Source organism: Octopus bimaculoides, chromosome 21 (genome assembly GCF_046866305.1).
Source record: "Octopus bimaculoides isolate indiv1 chromosome 21, ASM4686630v1, whole genome shotgun sequence".
Taxonomy (NCBI): Eukaryota; Metazoa; Mollusca; class Cephalopoda; order Octopoda; family Octopodidae; genus Octopus; species Octopus bimaculoides.
Window position 1 is genome coordinate 19,576,703 of NC_142948.1, and position 23,403 is coordinate 19,600,105.

The 23,403-nt window shown below is 36.5% G+C and overlaps 1 protein-coding gene across 4 annotated transcripts in view; it reads right to left on the bottom strand.

The window, feature by feature from the left end:
* Positions 1–23,403, bottom strand: part of LOC106879984 (dehydrogenase/reductase SDR family member 6) — a 167,604-nt gene that overhangs the window by 83,578 nt on the left and 60,623 nt on the right. Inside the window, exon 1 of one of the 4 annotated variants that reach the window (XM_014929757.3) lies at positions 5,795–6,170. The exons of 2 other annotated variants lie outside the window; for them this stretch is intronic. Coding sequence is in view for 1 of the 2 variants with exons in the window: in XM_014929756.3 (XP_014785242.1) it covers positions 5,591–5,623 (33 nt within the window). In the remaining variant the exon portion in view is untranslated. Of the gene's footprint in view, positions 1–5,590; positions 5,667–5,794; positions 6,171–23,403 lie in introns of those variants that run through there. One more of the 4 variants, XM_014929756.3, reaches the window with a different exon arrangement.

Consider the following 23,403-nt stretch of genomic DNA (forward strand, 5'->3'; position numbering starts at 1 on the left):
TGGGTGGTGGTACTCCTGTTTGGATGGGTTTGAGGGAGTATCCAGCTTCTTTTGTGGCGACAGCGGCTGCTGCATATATTATATTATTATTATTATTATTATTATTATTATTCAGTAGTTTTATTTTTATAACGTGCTTTCACTTCACTACCGAGCGCAGTTCTGTGCGCCTTGGGTATGTGCTGTGGTTTGCTGTGGTGCTCTTATGTTTACTGTATTGAAAGTGTTTTGCCTAGAATGTGTGCAGTACCCAGTAGTGCAATTTTCTGTATGTTATATATATTTGTAAGTCCTGCTATTTTTGTTATGTATTTGTCTGAATATTTTTTTATTATACCTAAGGCACCTACTATGATAGGAATTGTTTCTGTTTTTAGATTCCACATTCGAGTTATCTCTATTTCCAGGTCTTTGTATTTTGAAAGTTTTTCCATTTCTTTTAGAGAAACGTTGTCATCTGCTGGTATTGATGACAATTAGAAAGCATTTTTTTTCTTCATGATCTTTGACAACTATATCTGGTCTATTTGCCTTAATTTCTCTATCTGTGTGTATTGGCATATCCCAGAGTATGGTTGCTTTCTCGTTTTCTGTGACCTTTTCTGGCGTGTGTTTATACCATCTTTTTTCTGTTGTTATTCCATAATGTTGGCATAGCTTCCAGTGTATATAGGTCCCAGCTCTGTCGTGTCTGTGAATATATTCCTTCTTAGCCAGGACTGGGCAGCCAGAGATAATATGATTTATTGTTTCTTGTCGATCTCCACATATTCTACAGTTACTTGTTATATTTCTTTTCATTATGTGTTTTTGGTAATTTCTGGTGGGGAGGCTTTGGTCTTGTGCAGCAATTAAAAATCCTTCAGTCTCTGCTTTGAGTCCTGAGCTTCTCAGCCATTGCTGGGATTTTTCTCTGTCTATTTCTTTCGCATTTAGTTTAGCCCAGTATTTACCATGTAGGGGCTTTTCTTGCCATCGTTTTATCATGGTCCGTTGCTGTTCTAGTTTTAGTTTGGATTTCATTTGTTTTATAGCTTTTGTTGTTTCTTCTTCTTCTTCGTATTTGTTAGGTAGATTGATTTCTTGTTTGTATTTGTCAGCTTCCTTAAATACTGAAAACAGTTTTTTGTTTTGCTCGTGTTTTGTGGCTATTTGTATTAGTTTCCCTTGCTTCTGGAGTAGGTATTTTTGCAGTCCTATGGTGGTTATTTTATAATAGTTTTCTAGCTGTATAAGACCCCTGCCACCTTCTGTGCGTTGTATTTATAGCCTTTCTATGTCAGATTTTGGGTGGTGCATCCTATATCCTGTCATTATTTTTCTTGTTTTCCTGTCTATTTTACATAGTTCGTTTAGTGTCCAGTTAAGGATGTTGTAGCTGTAGCTTATAACTGGGACAGCTAAAGTGTTGATACCCATTATCTTGTTTTTAGCATTGAGCTCTGTTTTTAGTATTGATCTAACTCGTCTATAGTACTCTTTCTTTATTTTTTCTTTCATTTGTGTATGTTGTATCCTATCTAGTTCATTGACTCCTAAATACTTATATGGTTGGCTTTCGTCTAGTTCTCTTATTTCATTGGCTTTATCTAGTGTTATATTGCTACTTTTAACTAATTTTCCTCTTTTCAGGGTTGCTTTGGCACATTTTTCTAATCCGAATTTCATTTCTATTTCCTTGGTAAAGCCGTGTACTGTCTGTAGTAGTGTTTCTAGCTCTTTGTCGTTTTTTGCATATAATTTTAGGTCATCCATATATAGAAGGTGGCTGACTGTTTTTCCATAGCATTTGTAACCGCATCCAGTTCTATTTAGCAATTCTGTTAAAGGTGTGAGTGCCAGGCAGAACAGGAGTGGAGAGAGCGTGTCTCCCTGGAATATTCCTCTTCTAATGGGGATGGCTTTCGTTTTCACAAGTCCCTCTTTTGTTTGGAGCTGTAGCACTGTCTGCCATTTGTTCATTGAGTGCTCTATGTATTTTATGATAATTGGTGCCACCTTGTTTATGGCTAGTGTTTCCAGAATCCACGTGTGGGGAACACTGTCGAAAGCCTTTTGGTAGTCCACCCAGGCCATACTGAGGCCTTTCTTCTTTCTGCGGCTGTCTTCAGTTATGGCTTTATTGATCAATAATTGATCTTTACAGCCGTATGAGCCCTTGCAGCATCCCTTCTGCTCTTCTTATCATTATCATTATTATTATTATTATTATTATTATGCACGTTACACAGTATACAATATCGTGAGGTTGTTGATTGAAAATAAGTCTGAAGTTCAAGTTGGTGTTATGACTAGAGTGCCGTATATTTGGTTTGGCACAGAGTATTATTCTAGAGAATGTCTGTCAAAACGTAAGTAAATTAGAACAACAGGTATTGTTTTAGGTTCCACATTTTGCCAATTTCTATTTCAAGATCTTTATATTTGCTCAGTTCCTGGCAGGTCTTGATAAATACATTTATGTCGATTGGGACAGTCATATCAATGAGGAGGCATGATTTTTGTCTGAATTTCTTCAATATAATGCCTGGCCTATTTGTATCTATCTTTCTGTCAGTTTGAACGGTGAAGTTCCAAAGGAGTGAGATGGGGTCATTTTCAAGCACTAGTAGCTTGTGTTCTCACCAGTTTTTATCACGGTTCAGGTCTAAGTCTTTGCAAATTACCCAGTGAATATACTGTGCTGCTCTATCATGCCTGTTGATATACTCTGTAGGCGCAAGAAGACTGCGTATGGAGACAAGATCAATGGTTTCATCTTGATGTTTACATACACGACATGTTGGGCTACTCCCGTTCTTTAATATGTTGTCCTAGTAGCTTCTTGTAGGTAGGTATTGATCTTGGGCTGCAATGATAAACCCTTCTGTCTCTGATTTTTAAGCCAGAAGACACTAACCATTGAGGATTTTGGGGGAGGGCTTCGTCAACATCGGCATTATTAGTTCTTTTGGGGTACTTGCAATTGAGAGGTTTTTCTTGCCGTTTATCAGTAAGAATGTCTAAGGCAGCAGTCTTAGCACATGTTTTCATACGCTTAGCTTTTTCTGTGCTTCTTTCCAGTACGTCTAATTCTAGGATTTGTTGAATTTGGAATTTCTTATTATTAAGGCACGGAAGAGCTGTCAGCCGGGCCTGCCCGACGTGTGCGCAGAACAATAAAACCGTTCTACACGCCCTCGTCCAGTGTCCGAGTATTGTTGACCTGTGGGTTTATGTCGAACACCTGCTGTCGCGTATAGGACGGATCCGGCTATCAGCTGAATCTATTGTGAACATTGCCCCGCTGCCCTCTTTTGGCCAAGAGGGGAAGGCAATTTTTATTTGTCTAGTGGCTTTAGCGAAAGAGGTAGTATGGTGGACTCGTCTGAAAGGGCTAAAGTCAGACACTTTCCTCTTTGGCCAAGCCCTCATCAACTTTTTCAAGTTTCACTTGAAAAGAAAGTTGAGAGTGGAAAGGAGTGAAAAGGGAAGTGTTGCCTTGTAGCAAGTTTGTTGAAAGGTGGGTGAATGTTGGAAGAATGGCTAGTGTGAAATGGCTAATTCTGAGCGTACAAATGTAAAAAAGAGAATGAAAGGAGGACTCTTGCCCTGTTGATCAGGAACCCGTGGCTTTTGTGGATTTTTCCACGAGGACCCTAAAGCGCCTCCCACCACCGGGAGTTTTAATTTGTCTAATTTTTTATTGTCATATTTATTGCTTACACGCTGTAAAACCCATTGTATCGTCCTGTTGTTGTATTTTATGTTGTTGCATGTCATTTAATGTTATTTTATGAGCCCTTGTGGCTAATAAAAGAATTTATTATTATAATTATTATTATTATTATTATTATTATTATTATTATTATTATTATTATTAGGGCGGTGAGCTGGCAGAATCGTTAGCACACTAGGCAAAACGCTTAGCAGCATTTCGTCTGTCGTTACGTTCTGAGTTCAAATTCCGCCGTGGTTGACTTCGCCTTTCATCCTTCTGGGGTCGATTAAATAAGTACCAGTTGAACACTGGGGTCGATGTAATCGACTCCTCCTCCTCCCCAAAGATGGCTGCCATTGTGCCAAAATTTGAAACCATTATCATTATTATTATTATTATTATTATTATTATTATTAGGGCGGTGAGCTGGTAGAATCGTTAGCACACCGGGAAGAATGCTTAGCGGTATTTCGTCCGCCTTGACATTTTGAATTTAAATTCTGTCGTGGTTGACTTTGCCTTTCATCCCTTTCGGCGTCGATAAATTAAGTACCAGCGAAACCTTTGGTCGGTGTAATCGACTTGTCCCCCTCCCCCCAAATTTCAGGCCTTAGTAGATAGGAATATCATTATTATTATTATTATCATTATTATTATTATCATTATTATTGTTGTTATTATTAAGGTGACGAGCTGGCAGAATCGTTAGCATGCCGGGAAAAATGCGAAGCGGGATTTCGTCTGTCTTCACGTTCATGTTTCAAGTTCTGCCAAGGTCGACCTTCCCTTTCATCCTTTCGGGGTTGATAGAATAGGCACCAGTGGAACACTGGGCCGATGTAATCGACTTACCCCCTCATCCGAAACTACTAGCATTATGCCTAAATTTAACACATACACACATACATATATATATATATATATATATATATATATATATATATATATATAACGGCCATTTTTCATAGGAATTTTTAATGGCGGGATAACTGAAGAGATGTTGGCGTGGACCCCCCACCCTGGCATCCGAAACTCGGAGTTTTATCATGGCTACTGAATAAGTGTCACATATTTTTACAGATATATATATATATATATATATATATATATATATATATATATATATATATATATATATATACATGGAAAAATTATGCAAAATGTATAAATGGATGATGAGTAAAACCCCGGCACAGTTTAGGTTACCTGTTGTTATTCGTAGATTTACTGCAGGAACTTCGAAGTGGTGGTTGGCGTAATAGTATTAATAAAATAGGAGATGGAATGCGTAATAGACTTTATTAAGTAGAGCACATGTTTCTACCCGTCGTTCTAGGTCTCTTCGGGTACAACAATAAAAAAAGTCGCACTAGAGATTACTTGGGTCGGCTTGTGTACCGCTATATGTCCATCAAATTCGAGAATATACTTAATAAAGTCTATTACACATTCTATCTCCTATTTTATTAATACTGTGTGTGTGTGTGTGTGTGTGTGTGTGTCTGGATGCGTGTGTGCATATGTTTGTTTGTTCGTGTGTGTGTTCGCACATGCGTGCGTAAGTAGTACGCACATATCAATGCAAAACTATATATGCTCACATATATAATTTTTGTTATTGCAAATGAACAGACAGGTACATTTCCAAAATAGCCTATGTTAAGATTAAATAAAATATTTAAACCGTGAAATAGTGCTCTACACGGCTTTAAGCTGAGTGCACGTACCCCAACTGTTGTACTGTAGCTATTCCACTCCTCTGATGCATATTGAGAAGAAACAATTAATGATATATCATTTAAAGATGATACGATTTGTTCGTCAGAAATGTGGTTTTATTTCCTTTTGAAACGACTGGAAACTGCTCAAGTAGGATAAGTGAACTCTTACCTGAGTAGCTAGCAACTGTCTCCCTCCAGCCATGTCGTTCAATATAATTTGTGCTTCTTTAATTATTGGCTTTAGTTATGGCTTTAAGTTAACTCTTAAAAATCAAGTTATACATCTGAGGAATTACTTTGATCTCTTAAAAGTTTATCTGCTTCACCAACAGCGGTATGCATGAAACGGTAGTTAACTAAAAGACAGACTTACCTGATTTCTATATCCTATTAAATGATTTCTTTCTTCCCCCTCGGTTTTACTTCTATTGTCAAATTGTCTCTCTTTATATTTGTACTTTTATTTCTTTTTCTTTTTAATCTTCCTTCGGGTGATTATTCACATAATGTTTCTACTTCTATCAGACAGTGAGCAGATAGTAGAAATATTATTTCTTCAAACGAAATCTCAGAACAAGAGATGTTTAAAAAAAATGAAATAATGTGGTTAGTTCTCTATGAAGAGATATGCTTGTAGTGGTTATAGATGTGGGTGTATGATTGTGTATTATAATTACTTTATAATTAATTTCTAATCTGTGTCAAAGTATAATATGTCACTTCTAAACTTTGGTATTGTTGATAAGTTTGTAACAAAATATTTATACGAAATGAATGTACTACGTGTATACGTGTACATGATTATACATAAGCGAATATAAACGGATAATTAAGTGTTTGTGTGTGTACATAATTACTGGTGTTTTATATTTAGGGTGAACTCAAGGCAGCAAGGTCATTGAACCATTACCACGCCGAGCAAACTGCTTATCGAAATTTCGTCTGCCTTTACGTTCTGAGTTCAAATGCTGCCGAGGTCGACTTTACTTTCCATCCTTTCAGGATCGATAAATTATATACCAGTTGAGCACTGGGGTTAATATAATCGACTTGCCCCTGAAATTGTTGTCCTTGTGCCAAAATTTGAAACTAATATTTAGGATGAACTCATCCCACAACATTTAGTGAGTGGTTAGAAAGTCTTCTTTGCCAAATGGTGTACCAAAGTGACATGAGACTGGGCAAGCCCTTCACGCTCTAGACCGTAAATAGCTATTGTGAGGAATATAAGAATAAATTGAAGAAATTACTGGTAAAAGGACCGAACATTATATCAAGTGGGTTATTACTTTCATACAAAATTCACAATTTATACGGACACAACAGGCACACACCTATACAATTATGCACGCACAATGTACTCTTGGCCATGAACACACGTGCATTCATAAAGGCTTGTGTTTTCTCCTTCAACAGAAGGAAAGTAACCACTAAATATACCAAGTATCATGAATTCTACAACTGCATAATCTTCGTTGGCCAGAAAGTAGCACCCAACCCATTTGGTTGGAGTAATATGTATTTAAAGCAGTTTGAATCAGGTTTATATTATTTAAATCTCCGTGGGTGTGTAAGACGAGTAAATCTTTATTATAGGCACTAACGCCTCATTACAAAGAGGGGGGACATTACAAAGACAGACAATAAATACAGAACGCGGAATACATAAAACGAATGATGAAATGAAATGAGTAACTTACAGTGTGATGATGGAATGGCTTACGAGTCCCCCAAAACTCGCAGTTTCATTTAACAGTCTTCTTATACAGTTCTTATACAGTTTATTATCGTTTCTGATACTTTCACGATTATATGTGGCTTCAATTCCTCCGTCATTACGACGCTTGGCAAGGTGTTGTAACCCACATACAATCCAGTTAGTTCGTAATCAAATCTGTTCGTTTGATGCAGTTTGTTCGCCTTGTATTCCTCTACCACTATTGCTTTTGTTCCTTCTAAAAACGTTCCTGGTTCTAGTTTCAGCCTTACTAATCCTTTTATTTTGGATATCGGTTTTTCCAACTCTAAACTCTTTCTGTAAAAAAAACTATTGTTTTTATATTTTTGAATTCTACCTTTCCAAATATCTTTCCTTCCAACTTCGCCTTTTCCTTTTGTTCCATTATCGCATCCCACCAATTTATCCCCCACTCCTTTCTTGTCAATTGTTTTTCCTGCTTTGTGACTTGAGTTCTATTCTCAGTTTCATTTTGTTCCTCGTTGTCCTTGTCATCCTCCATCATCTTTTTTTCCCCTCTCTTTCTTTTTGGGGACTTTGGCGGCGATTCAGTCCGCATACATTTTCTATCTTCAACATTCTCTTCATGCTCCTCGGTCTCTTCCTCCACCTGCTTTTCTTCTACCTCCTCCTGTTCAACCTCCACCATTTCCTCTTCACAAACCTCTGTTTCTTCTACTTCTTTTTCTTATGTCTCTTCTACAATTATCTCTCTGCGGGGACACACCGCCTGCATGTGACCTCTACTTCCGTATTTGTAGCATACGGGTGGCCTCCCCTCCACCCCGATCCTCAGTCGGGTGTCATCGGGGAGCACCAACTCCTCAGCGATACTATGCAGGTCCGGCAGGGCAATGTGGGTTAGAACCTCCACCCTAAAACCCCACCATCTGACTTCCCTTGACCTCTCCACCCCAACCACCTCCACCTCGTCCCTACACCTGCAAATTACCGCTGCCACCAGCCATTCCAGGTCCACTTCCAATGGTACTCCACCAATTCTTATCCTTGCCGCCCTTTCTACCGCAATATACTGGTAAATGGGCCCATTCATCCGTTCTCAAATGTATGGTAGAGTACTTCTCTGCGTCTTCCTCAGTCCTGAAATAAACCTCCACCGCTCCACACTTTCCTCCTCTTGTGAACAACACCACCTCCTCCGTAATTTCACCTAAGCAGCTCTCAACCACATCCGTCTCCGCAACTTCAATCTTCCCGGAGTTCATATTTAAAGTCTCACATATAACTTCCTCTCGGCGTCCTCCATCACTTCCTTGGGTTGGCCGACCTGCAGGCAGTCTCCATCCCTCTTCAAAAACTTAAATTTCCTCTTTACACCTTCCAGCTCGACCCTGACCCCCCTCATTCCCATGTCGTTGGCTAGCCGGCCGCTGCCGCGTAACTGGCAGTCATTTAAAACAACCACAGCAACAATTCTTCAACAATTTCAAACAACGGCACTCCTCAACAAACAACTCACGCACGCTCTCCTTCAAAAAATCACAACATCAAAAAATCTCAACTGTCAGTCGACCTGGGTGTGTAAGACGAGTCCACTTCGAAAGATGTTCGGAGACAGAGCAGAGACTTTAAAAGGAATTCGAAACGGTTTCTAGGTACTTAGTTTTTCTTAACTTAACAGTAATGTTTTTCTAACTGATCTCCCGGTATAATACTTGTAGTTTGGAAACAAACTTGGGATTTATACTGGTTTGCTTGGATATTTTTTTACAATAATGTATTTTTTCGCTCGGCGACCTCAGTTCTTGCGTCAAAGTAATTAGCTTCCTCTCAAGAGCTGGAAATGAAGAACCGCTGTAGAATTCTGGTATGTTTTGTACAAGATGTAATTGGCAAGGTGTGAGCTCATTATTCCCCTTACATTATTGCGGTTTACCATTCAATATGGCGGCAAATATTATTGGTGTTCTCTTGGAGTTTTGTTTTCCACTTAATTTGTTTCTGTCTAATAGTTTTATTAGTAGATGTTTTGCAGGATTCCCATAAGTATTCATTAATTAAGAGTTAAAGCAGCCGCGTATAGAAAGGTATTAATTGTCTAGTAATTAATATCATATAATTCCATGTGCACTCCAACATCATCGATAACTTTTAATATTAAAGCAGCAGTTTTTTCTTTAACCTCGTCAAAGCTTATAAAAACTGAAAAGTTTTTGTTTTCTTTTACGAACTGTGGCTAAATATATTCTACAACCATCACTGTCGAATCGATCACATGCCGGGATATACAAGAGTTTAGTGATGGCAGTAGCTGTTTCTTTCGATTATTTTCGATCTCTCTCATAGCAGATGTTGGTCGGTTTTCATTGTTTTGAGAAGATAGGTTAGTATCAGATGAGTTGGTGGAGCAATTACTATCGGCGATTGCCATTTTCTCGCAAAGAAAGAATCATGTTATCGAAGCTGTTTGCCGTAAAATACTTTAAGTCTAGTTGAGGTGGTTCTAGTATATTTTTAGCCATTTCATATAGCCAATAGAAGGGTTACCTCGAGCTTTTTCGTAGCACCGAAGCGAAATGTGCAAAGACAAGTGAAGTGAGAAGAGTACTTATGTCGTCTTCAATAACAGGCATCGAGTGCTGCTTACGTTGATATCGGTGTTGGTGTCGTTATCAATATCAGCCAGGAACGTAGAAGGGACCCTTGGATAAATTTTGGTAATAATAGCAGAAGAAATAAATTAGTTACTGATTAAGGCTGAAAGAGGGTGGCATAATTGCAAAAGAAACGTTCAAATAGCATTTCAAGTAGTCCTCTACGCATGCACGTAGACAGTGCCATATTTTATGTACGTATGTATGTATGTATGTATGTGTTTATGTGCGTACATACTACGTACACACACACATGCGCATAGTACACAAAACAAAATGTGAAAGATTTATTTATTCATTCTAAGCTGATAATTCACTCTGTCGCCTCAGAGAGTCTTCATCACGTGCAACATTTCACGCAACAAAAGGTTAACGATCAGATTTCATTACGTATTCACAAAGTATGTTACACTCAAATCGAATCGTTTATCTGAGGTAAGCTTTCGTCGGGGAGTTAATAAGTAGTCTGGTGTGAATAATTGTTATGAGGGAGGAGATATGTAAAAATATCCAATAAAGTTTTCACATTCAATGTGCTGAAATCTTGGCAGTCACTCATACCTAGAGAAGTTATTACTGTGTTGAAACCCAATGAACTTGAAGGGTAGTTTGATACTGCATCAAGGTGCAAGTAGATAATATAGAATTTTTAATTTAGCATCGTGAATGCTAGGGTCAGAGTATAGAAACTTTCCTTAACTCAATGTGGAGTGAAGTGCATTTTCGAGAATAATCTAACTTCCAGCGATACCATGCAATCCGTTGTTCTTCAGCTTTCATATAAGCAAAACTGACCAGTAAAATACTATTTAATTGGTACTTCCACACATATACATACCTATACACACACACACACACACACACACACACAACACGCGCGCGCGCACTCACACACATACATGCACACATATTAGAAGCAATATGAAATATCCTATGAAATTAATAAGTTACTGACAGAGTGTTTCACGTGTGCTGTAACTGTGTTGATTTTCGGTGCATGTTTCTTTGTGAACTTATATATAGTATTATAGTGTTATCAACAAATAATTTTCTGTCCTGTTCTGTTCAGTGTATTGCATTACAATATGCTGCATCTGATCCTTGCTGTAAATGCAGAGAAACTTGTACACCTCTAAATATATGGTCACCTGTATCTCTGTACAAATGTTGGGAGACGTTAGTCGAATAAATCTTTAGAGACATCAGTCAGATTGCCTTCATGACTTTCAGAAGAAAAATTGCGACTGTGACAAATTCCTTCAATAAATCTAAAATATATTTTAAAAAATAACATTTGTCGTTTATGTAACGGCAATATTTAATTATATCGATATCGAATATTCTGCATACAATACACACACATTCGTACACGGTATTTTAGAACTGCAGGTTGTGCTTTTTTAAAGTTGCTATTTGTTGAAATTTCGTTATTCATGCTATAAATATAACGGCTAAAACATAGTAGAAATATAAAAATGATTTATGTTTTATATATTATGTTATCTTTTACCATTCAGTAAAAACGAAAACGTGTCTCGAAATGCCTAGCACAATGCAACCGCTGTACATTGCATGTGCATATTTAATCGATCCTTCATTTGATCGATTATGTAAGTAGGGGTACAGAGCATCTGGCTACAAAGCTGTTCTTTTCAAAGCTAATATAGAATTACGTGTTTTGTATATTAATTTATATTGACCTTATTAGATACTGATTTCTTTTTACAATTCTCTTAATCATCATTCAGTCTACTTAATGACGTCACAAATTAAAATAAAATTTTCTCTAGACATGATGCATACACCCATTATCAATCATTAAACTAAGAGCAACTGTACTTCCTTTGTCCATGAAACGGATAGTGGACAATAAAATCGAGACAGTGGTCTGATACCTATAACTTGTGCACATTATCTCAATGTATGCAAAATTTAGCAAAAGTATGTTTTTCTCTATACGTGCATATATATAGTTTTAAATCTCTGAGCGAGAAATAAATAGTAACAGTACTGGATAGTAAGGTTTTTTTGCCAACGTAAAGTGGCAGTCCTGCTCAGGGCGATGTTATTACTGTTTAGCCTCAGGAAAACATCTTTTCTAGCTGGCTATCGGTGCAACATCTGTATTCGCATACTGTGAGCAAAGTAACTAATGCTCTCTCTCCAGCTTAGTGATACATGCAGACCAATGGTTTCTGGGTTATTTCCTCTCCTCGGTGTAGGACAATCGCTAGCTAGAGATGGTAGTGACTCTCCCCGCTCACAGTATATACTTTAAAGTGACACATACTCGCTGATCTCGTAAAGAGAAAAACAACTAGTTTTGAATCTCTGAGCGAGAAATATGTAGTAACAGTACTGGATAGTAAAATCTATTGGCCGACGTAAAGTAGCAGTCCAACTTAGGACGATGTCACTACCGTTAAGCCCCACAAAAGTTATTAAAAAAACTCTTTACTCTATCTATTTGCGAAAAACGAAATTACTTTCCTACTGACCCGATATATATATACATATATATGTATATGTATATATATATATATATATATATATGTGTGTGTGTGTGTGTGTGTGTGTGTGTGTGTGTGTGTGTGTGTGTGTGTGTATATGTATATATGTATATATATATATATATATTCTTTTACTTGTTTCAGTCATTTGACTGCGGCCATGCTGGAGCACCGCCTTTAGTCGAATCAAATCGACCCCAGGACTTATTCTTTGTAAGCCTAGTACTTATTCTATCGGTCTCTTTTTGCCGAACCGCTAAGTTACGGAGACCTAAGCACACCAGCATCGGTTGTCAAGCGATGTTGGGGGGACAAACACAGATACACAACATATACACACATACACATATATATATACATATATACGACGGGCTTCTTTCAGTTTCCGTCTACCAAATCCACTCACAAGGCTTTGGTCGGCCCGAGGCTATAGTAGAAGACACTTGCCCAAGGTGCCACGCAGTGGGACTGAACCCGGAACCATGTGGTTGGTATGCAGGCTACTTACCACACAGCCACTCCTACGTCTATATATATATATATATAAATTGTAAATCCAAAAAATAACAACAAAACTACAAAGGATTCCGCGGTACACGTGTTTCAAGCTTTATATGTGTATAATTTACAATATAAAGCTATCCTCAGCCGCAAAATTATTTCTCTCCCAGGAAATTATACCACATCGGCGTTAAAGTAGGAAGAAAGGTGTGATGTAAGAGGTGAAGATCCTTTAGGTATTCTGTATAGTACTATACCTCGTATAATTCTCCACCCACACATAATCTCTCCGGTCCTCCGAAAACCGTCCATACCTTGCCACGATTCACACTGATTTAGTAGGTATATATTTATTATCAGAACTTCAACTTGAAAACTTAAAATTGGAGGGTGGTTTATATAGGGATGACCTCTTATTATTAACTAAATTTTGCACCAATGGAACACTAGAATTATATAAGAAGAGAATATATAGTTTTTTTTAAAGAATTGAATTAAAGATTACTATATATAATGAGAACTATAATATAAATTATTTAGATACTAATTTTAACTTATCTACAGGTAATACCCAACCTTATCATAAGATTAATGAAAATATTAAATACATTCATGCGAAAAGTAATCACCCACCCTCAATTAAGAAATCGTTAACATTTACTATAGGTAAGAGAATATCATTACTTTCATCCAATTTAGAGATCTTCGAAAAACATGCACCTTATTACAATAAAGCCCTTCGTGAGGCGGAATATACTAATGATATTCAATTTTTTATAATCCGAAGTATAATCATAATTTTAATAGTAATGATTATAATATTAATGATGATTTTCATAAACATAACCTTTATAATTATGATAAGATCTATTTAGGTAATTATGGTAAGAATAATAGGTATTATGATAATAAATTTCATAAGCATAAACATAATTATAATGGACACAATAATAGATTTAATTTTAATTCTTTTAATGATAATAATAAATTTGATAGTATAAATAATAAATATAATAATATCTATAATAAGAACAAACTTTGGCTAATCATTCCATACGGCGTTCAAGTTAAAACTAACATTATTAAATAAATTTAAAAAGTAATTGATATATTCCTTAAAGATAATAAAAAATATTATAATATCTTTTCTAATAATAATTTGGGTGTAGGTTATTCTGCTACTAATAATGTGGTAACATTATCTCTTCTTTCAATAGATTTAAGTTAAATAATTATTATAAATATAAATTAAATACTTATTCTAATAATAATAATAATAATGAGGACCAGGATATAATTAATTGTACATGTAGAGATAAGACTAAATGTAAATTTAATAGTAAATGTAATTTGAAGGATGTCATGTATAAATGTATAGTGACTGTAACGGACGGTAATAAACTTAATGGTTATAATTTAAATAAATTTCACATAGGATCGACTTCTAATAAAATCAAATTACGGGTGGCTCAACACATGCACACCTTTAAGAATAGAAATTTGATTAATTCTACTAGCCTTAGTAAATATATTTGGGAACTTAAGTCCAAAAATATTAAGTACATTTTACATTGGGAGATAGTTTGTAAGGCGAAATCATATCGTACAGGTAATAATTTTTGTAAGTTATGTACTAATGAATTTAAGGAGATATTATTAAATAATTATAATACTTTGATTAATTCTTTTGATGAACGAAAAATTAAATGTAGACATAAATTATTTATATAATAAGTTTAGCTAACTGTGTCTATATATATATATACATATATATATATATGTGTGTATGTGTGTGTGCGTATATATATATGTATATGAATATATATATATATATATATATATATATATATATATATACATATATATATATATATATATATATATATATATATATATATATATGTATATGTGTGTGTATTAGTCTGTATGTGTATGTATGTATATGTATGTATATGTATATATATGTATATATGTGGGTGGGTGTATATACTATTCCTATTTTACTAATTTTAGTCGTTATAATTTATATTTATTAATTATGTATTTATTGGTACGTTTATATTCTTAGTGAGTTTAAGGAATTAATATTTTAATGACACTATGATTTTTATATAATTAATAGTTAAATATTTTAATCATTTTAATTGATTAATTTAATTTTGGTATTTTAGCTTATTTCATATATATTATCTAATTTATGTATCATAGTCTTATTCTTTTGACTCTATAATTACTTAGATCTTAAGTTCAATAAAATGTTTACAGTATAGTTAATTGTTTTATTATGATTTAAATTATATAAATTTTAATTTCCATTCATGATTTTATAAATAAATCTTTCATTCATGTTTTTATATCTCTTTTTTCTATTCTTTTTCTTTATGCAATATCTTCACGCGACTTCTTTCTAACAAACGCTTATTTATTAGTTTAATGTCTAATTTTTTTAGTTTAAACAATAGCATAGTTGAGATAAGTATTGCCTTTAATTTCAATAATATCGTTAAATGATTTTCTATCATTGATTTGTGATATGTATTTTTATATTTAATTCACTTGATAATTAATATTAGCCGATATCCTATTTAACACTAGGTTAATAGTATAAAGTCTAACATTTTAGTTTAACCAAAACTTCGATTAGATTAGTGTTGCATTTATTTCCAATAATATTGTTTTATATTTCTTTTTCATTTATTCGATAAATAAGTAGTTTTTTTTATATAATTTCTTTGATTATTAGTTAATATTCTAATTAAGGCTAAGTTAATAGTATAATATTTAAAATTTTATTTCAACTAAAGATTCGATTAGATAAGTTTTGCATTTTCTTTTCAATAATTTCGGTGATATAATTATTTTTATATAAATTAATTTATATAAATTAATTTTTGTTAGTTTATAATAAAATTATATTACGCTTATAATTTTAGTTTAACCTAAAACTTCGTTTAAATTGTATTTTAAACGAAAGATTCGTTAAGATAAGATTTGCATTTAATATTATTGAAAATTTTCTTTTCCCTGTTTTTCCTTACACTTCTTTCGCCCTATTCTCCTTTTATTTCTCTTTATCTTTTTCGTTCTGATGATGTCTATCAATGCAACGAGGTAAACATATATTTACCCCTGTCTGATATACGGAAACAGCTGTAAACTTACTCTAACATACTCTCATCTTAATTAATTAAATAATGGCTTTATAACACCAAAGATCCACTTTTCAATGTTATTTATTTCTCCATTTTCTTATCGACTTTATATACATTAAACTACGGTTTACCTTTTAAATTACCTACTACCGCATACCTTATAACAAGGACCATACATACTGAGGTAATTACCAGGAGTGCCTCTGGATACATCTATCCCTTAGATGCTTTTAAGAACTCTAGCTTATATCTTATCTATATATATATATATATATATATATATATATATATATATATATATATATATATATATATATATCAAATAATAAGCAACACGGATTTCAAAAGTGATTGCAGTACGCACGTTTCATGCTACTTCAATTTATTTAAGTAATGTGAGCATTACCTTAAATGCAATATGAAGAGCAATCTTCAGCTGCACGAAAATGCAGAAAAAAGACATATTATAAATGTGGCAACATATTAAATCCAAGTGGGAGAGAGCATACATAAAATCCAAATGTGAGGAAGAATATATAAGTCCATCTTGACGTAGCGGAGTCTATCAGGCTAGTCTATCAGGCTAGTCTATCACTAGCCTGATTAGACTCCGCTATGTCAAGATGGACTTATATATTCTTCCTCACATTTGGATTTTATGTATGCTCTCTCCCACTTGGATTTAATATGTTGCCACATTTATAATATGTCTTTTTTCTGCATTTTCGTGCAGCTGAAGATTGCTCTTCATATTGCATTTAAGGTAATGCTCACATTACTTAAATAAATTGAAGTAGCATGAAACGTGCGTACTGCAATCACTTTTGAAATCCGTGTTGCTTATTATTTGATTTCAATCACCCATCCTTTTGGGATGCGATATTCGGGTGCCTTCGCATAAGTACCATATTCAAGCCTTGAATATATATATATATATATATATATATATATATATATATATATATATATGCATATATATATAGACGTAGACATACACGCACGCATACACATTCAAACACACACTTACACACATACACGCACACATACACATATACACACATACATATGTATACATTGCAAATACCACATACTTAGTGTACGTATTTTGATTAAAGTCAAAGGCTACGGTTTATCGAATGTAGCAAAGCATTTTCGAGGAATATTCATAGTTATGTAAGATATGAATAGAGCATTATACCATATAATATTCCTCTATTTAACCTTTCTATTACTTACACAGACTTTTTCGTAATATTAATATGTGGGTGTGCAGACGCGCTCATATGGTTTTGGGTGCATGTGTGCATTGATGCGAGAGTGTACATCTGTACATGGGCGTGCACACACACAAGCACACAAGTGAGCGAACACGCTCGCGCGTGCACGCACATCATTACACGCGCATACGTACACACACACATGCGTATTCATTCATATGTACACATTATATTCACAGGCATGTACACATGCATACCAGTGTGCGTGCACACACGCATATGCGTGCACATGTGCATTCGCGCGTGCGCGTGCGTGAGTATAGACCTGCAAAACAAGCGTTGTGTATTGGTAAACGTTGGGGATAGGTAAACGTTGGGGATAGGTAATTGGTGGTCCTGCTCTTGGGGTGGGTTGGTTGGTAGCAATGATCATGATGCAGGCGGTGCAGAGTAGCAGTTGGTGCTAAGGTGGTATGTCCGGATTGTCGGCAGTTAGAGGCCTAAAATTTGCCAGAAGGGTATACCTCTGGTGACAACAATACGATGAATCGCATTTCTTGTTGATGGATACTGCGGCTTGATGGAGGATATGCAGATTTTCGCGGTGGAAGAGCTGGCAGTTGGGAGCAGGCGAATGTGGTGGCGCTCTGTTGACTTGATGCTGGGTATTTCATCTCGGAGATTACGGAATCTCCAGAGAAAACGACACAAAGAAGTAGAGTTCTCTCTGTCCCTGGATCTGAACGAGCGTATATGATGGGAGTATCTTCCCTTGAAATCATTGGCTGTCATACCTGTATAGTGTCTAATAATGCTATCGGATGGTGTAAGAGTGGCTCCGTATAGTACGGAGATCCTTTTAGAGGGCACATAGTGGGGTTTCGGAGTTGCAAGTTAGAGTTGGGGTGGTGTGGGTACATTTTTACGCCTGTTGATACGTGCGATGTTAGATGCGATGTTGTCTAAGCAGGAGTAGCTCACTTTTACATTATGGGGGTTCAAGAGTTTGTAATACTTATGGCCTCCGGGGAATAGTTTCTTAATTAGCGACAGGAAGTCCTTAGCTACGTTGGTGGAAACTTCTAGGTTGAAAGGGGGTTATACCATATATTCTTCCTTCTAATTCTTTTAGGGGAGGAGAGTTTGGGGGTTGTCCACATACGTGAGCTTCGAGAGATTAGATAGTCGTTTACTAATGCTTGGAACCAGGTTTCTACTTACATCGGGGGTGGGGTGGTTTGAACACTTGTGGATGTGTACTGTATCCTCATTATGCTTCCTGTACGGGTAATACTTGCCCGTAATCTGGTCTAAGGTTACATCCAAGAAAACGACCGTAGTCAAGTCGGTGGTAACCGTGATAAACAGGCTGAACTCCTTAAATATTTTTATTAAGTCCTTTCTGAACCTGTCCATGGTGTGCCCGTTCATATGGCTTGAGATACCCAGGCCGTTGTCCCTATAGAGGGTCGACCTATGTGGGTGGGTACGTCTCTTGAGGGTATCCAAGATGTATAACCCGACAAGGTCGGCGATTTAATTCCCGTCAAAGCTCTCCCTTTTTTCACCAAGAAAGAATCGTCGTGGATCAGAATTGACTTTCTGGCATTCATGATAATCGTGATGTCAAAGTCACTAATGCTGCTGTATTGCTCAGCAAAGGTAGGGCCTTCAGAAGAAGGGGCTTAGATATGAAACGATAAAAGTCGACGATGTCGAACTGGGTGAATCTCCAGGCTGATTTATTCTCGATACCACGGAACTAGAAGACCACTGCTGCGCTGGAGTACCATTGAGTCAACACTGTAGATCTTCTGATATCGGAGTTGATAGTATCAAGAATACGTTTGCTAATAATACCTGTCTCACTTTTAGAGGGATTGGAGTGGAAGTTACACTTATGGTCCTTAAGTGTAATATGGGGGTGGGGTCGCGTGGTGAGGCAGTCACGCGGTCCTCTATATTAAGGCGGGTGGCTAGCTCCTTTGCTTCTGTGTTTATGTCGTTGTATATGGAATTACGGGTTTTCTTGTATGTTTTGGTGATGGCACATGTAAGAATTCTTGAGTGTGTGGCAGTGTTCATTTCGTAAATGATCGTTGTTTGTCTGCGAGGCTGTGTATGTTGGGTGATTGCTTAATGCTGGTCATTAGTCATTTAGTGATTTAAGGAAAAGGTTAAAATAATGCCGAAACTTTACCGTCTTTACAATGTTCCATAGGGCAATCTCAAAGTTCTCAGTCTTTCATACGTGAGGAGGGAACTTTCGGTATTTGAAGCCGAATTTATCCGTAGATGTAGTGGTGGATGGATTCTCGTAGATGAAAGCCATCCAGCGCATGCGTTTGATGACACTTACCGTGTTCTCCGTAAGTCGCGTCAAGTAAATTTTCCTTGCAGGTATTTGGATTCCTTGCAGGTATTTGGATATTCCTCTGCGAGTATGGTAGTGGTTGTCTCTCCATTGCAATCTGCTGATCAGACATCCGTGAATGGCGCTCAAAAGAGACTGGAGTAATTGTACGAGTGAGTGGATAGACGAAAGAAGGGTACTCAACAAATTTATTGGGAGTTACATGTATGGATCAAAACAGTTTGATTCAAATTCATTGGTACTCTTGAGCTTCAAGCGTGATGCCAGTCGTCAGCCATTTTTAATTTGAACGACAGAGGTTGATTCTTATTACCGTAAAGTGGGCTGCGATTGGTTGAGGAAGGTCACGCAGTATCGTGGTTTGACGTTGGTATATGGGTAACAGTTAGTTGGAAAATACCGCATGGTGAACAGGAAACTGACCACGTGGAGGACAAGAAGTAGACAATGTGGCGGATAGGAAGTCCGTTGCTGGGACTTCCGATCCGGTTGTTGAGGGGAAGTAAAAAAGGGTGGCGCGTGCAAGTATATAATAGTATATGTGAGTGTGCAGACGCGCTCATATTGTTTTGCGTGCATGTGTGTATTGATGCGAGCGGGCGCATCTGTACATAGGCGCACACTTGCACGTCTGCACACACACGCGCACACACACATAGATACACTTGGACGAACATGTTCACGCGCACACGCACAGCCATACACGTGCATACACACATATGCACACACATACGTGCATACACACACACACATGCGTATTCATTCATATGTACATATGTCTATTCGCAGGCATGTACGCATGCATACCAGTGTTCCAGAACATACGCTTGTGCGTGCACACGGGCATTTGCGCGTGCGCACTCGTGGAATTGGGAAGGTACTGACAAATTTTTTGACCAGATCCCTGGGAAACCAACACTATGAGACTCAAAAAATTGTGTCTACATCAAACACTCACATTCTCATGAGGTTTCTCTCCAGCTTAGTTCTCTGGTTGAGACCTGGTCGGAAGATGAAATAAAATGCAATTCAATCGGAAAATGATGATGATAATAATAATAATAATAATAATAATAATAATAATAATAATAATAATAATAATAATAATAATAATGAACAGAAACAATTCCTATCATAGTAGGCGCCTTAGGTATAATAAAAAAAAATATTCAGACAAGTACATAACAAAAACACCAGGACTTACAAATATATATAACATACACAAAATTACACTACTGGGCACTGCACACATCCTACGCAAAACACTTTCAATACAGTAACCATAAGAGCATCACAGCAAACCACAGTACATACCCAAGGCACACAGAGCTGCGCTCGGTAGTGAAGTGAAAGCACGTTATAAAAATAAAACTACTGAATAATAATAATAATAATAATAATAATAATAATAATAATAATAATAATAATAATGATGATGATTTCAAATTTTGGCACAAGACCAGCAATTTTGGGGGAGGAGATAATTCGATTACATCGACTCCAGTGTTCAACTGGTACTTATTTTATCGACTTCAAAGGATGAGAGGCAAAGTCAACCACGGCGGTATTTGAACTGAAAACGTAAAGACGGACGAAATGCCGCTCAGCATTTTGCCCGGCGTGCTAACGATTCTGCCAGCTCACCGCCTTGACGATGATGATGATGATAATAATAATAATAATAATGATAATAATAATAATAATAATAATAATAATAATAATAATAATAATAATAATGGAAAACCTCTCAATGGCAAATACCCAAAGAGAGCGAATAATGCAGATATTAACAAAGCCCTTACCCACCAATGGTTAATGGCCTCTGGCTTGAAATTAGAAACAGAGGGGTTTATCATAGCAGCCCAAGATCAATGCCTACCTACAAAGAACTACCAGGCCAACATATTAAAGAACGGCAGCTCCCCATTATGTCGTATATGCCAACAACAAAATGAGACCATCGATCATGTTGTCTCCATGTGCAGTCTGCTTGCGCCTACAGAGTATCTCAACAGGCATGATAGAGCTGCACAATATATTCACTGGGTAATATGCAAAAACCTGGACTTGCCCCATGATAAAAACTGGTGGGAACACAAACCACCCCCAGTACTTGAAAATGATCACATTGCACTCCTCTGGAACTTCACCATTCAAACTGACAGAAAGATAGACGCAAATAGGCCAGACATCATACTGAAAGACTTCAGACAAAAATCATGCCTCCTCATTGATATGACTGTCCCAATTGATATAAATGTATCTGTTAAGACCTACCAAAAACTGAGCAAATATAAAGATCTTGAAATAGAAATTAGCAAAATGTGGAATCTGAAGATGAAAACAATACCTATTGTCATAGGTGCCCTGGGAATGACAGCGAAACGGGCTGATTACTACCTAGCTCAGATACCAGGAAACCCCAAAATGGCTGAAGTTCAAAAGATAGTGCTCATGGGAACTGCCCATATCCTACGTAAAATACTGTCTATGTGATCTCAAATTTTAAAGCAAACACATAATTTTCTTATGGTTTCTTAAACATTCACTTGAACAAAACTGTACAAATCCAAATATATGGTACCCTAGGCATAACACCTACATGAACTTCTAACTTGTTGTCTCTTGAGGTCTCTGGGTGAGACTTGGATCCAACTTGTACAAATGCAAAACAAAAGTCAAACATAAAATAATAATAATAATAACCGCTTTGCCATGTGGCTAGCAGTGCAACGTCAAAGAAACTTAGTTAAAAATTTCTTCTTTCACTATTTCTTTTTTCCTTAACCACTTGAGCATGTCCCTTAGGGGCTAATGATATGTGCATCTTTTATCACGAGCAGAGGAATTATTTGGGATTTGAATAACTCACCTTTGAAAGGAATTCTTTGGGGTTTGTATAACTCACCTTTGGAAACATGGGTGTTTTATTCAAAATCCTTAAACAACCCTTATTCAGGGATATTTTGAAAGGGATGGGCTACTCGACCTGAAGAAATTGGGCCCCAACTGCAAGGTCATGCGCTGTTTATCTTGATATGAGATCACTATGTAGCGCACATATGGTTGTGATGCTTGTGTACCCTCATTAGACGGGTAGTCATGATGGGTATACTGGGCATCGTATATTTTACTCCAGTGTCATTTTGAAGGCATGCACTGCTCTGTCACTCAATAATATTTTAATTTTTTTATGCGCCCTTTTAAATCCTAGCTAGGCTCATCGGCCCAGTTTCTCGGTTTCTTTGGCGTACGTGTCCCCCCCCCCTCCAGCTGGACGGGACGCCAGTCCATCGCAGCATTATTCAAGAGACAGCAAGAAAGAGTGAGAGAAAGATGGGGTGAAAGAGTACAACAGGGGTCACCACCACCCCCTGCTGGAGCCTCGTGGAGCTCTAGGTGCTTTCGCTCAATAAACACAAACAATGCCCGGTCTGGGAATTGAAACCGCGATCCTCCGACCGCGAGTCCGCTGTCCTAACCACTGTGCCATTGCGCCTCTACCAATAGTAATAATAATAATAATAAAATGTGCCAAAGCAACCCTGAAAAGAGGAAAATTAGTTAAAAGTAGCAACATAACACTAGATAAAGCCAATGAAATAAAAGAACTAGACGAAAGCCAAACATACAAATATTTAGGAGTCAATGAACTAGATAGGATACAACATACACAAATGAAAGAAAAAATAAAGAAAGAGTACTATAGATGAGTTAGATCAATACTAAAAACAGAGCTCAATGCTAAAAACAAGATAATGGGTATCAACACTTTAGCTGTCCCAGTTATAAGCTACAGCTACAACATCCTTAACTGGACACTATACGAACTATGTAAAATAGACAGGAAAACAAGAAAAATAATGACAGGATAT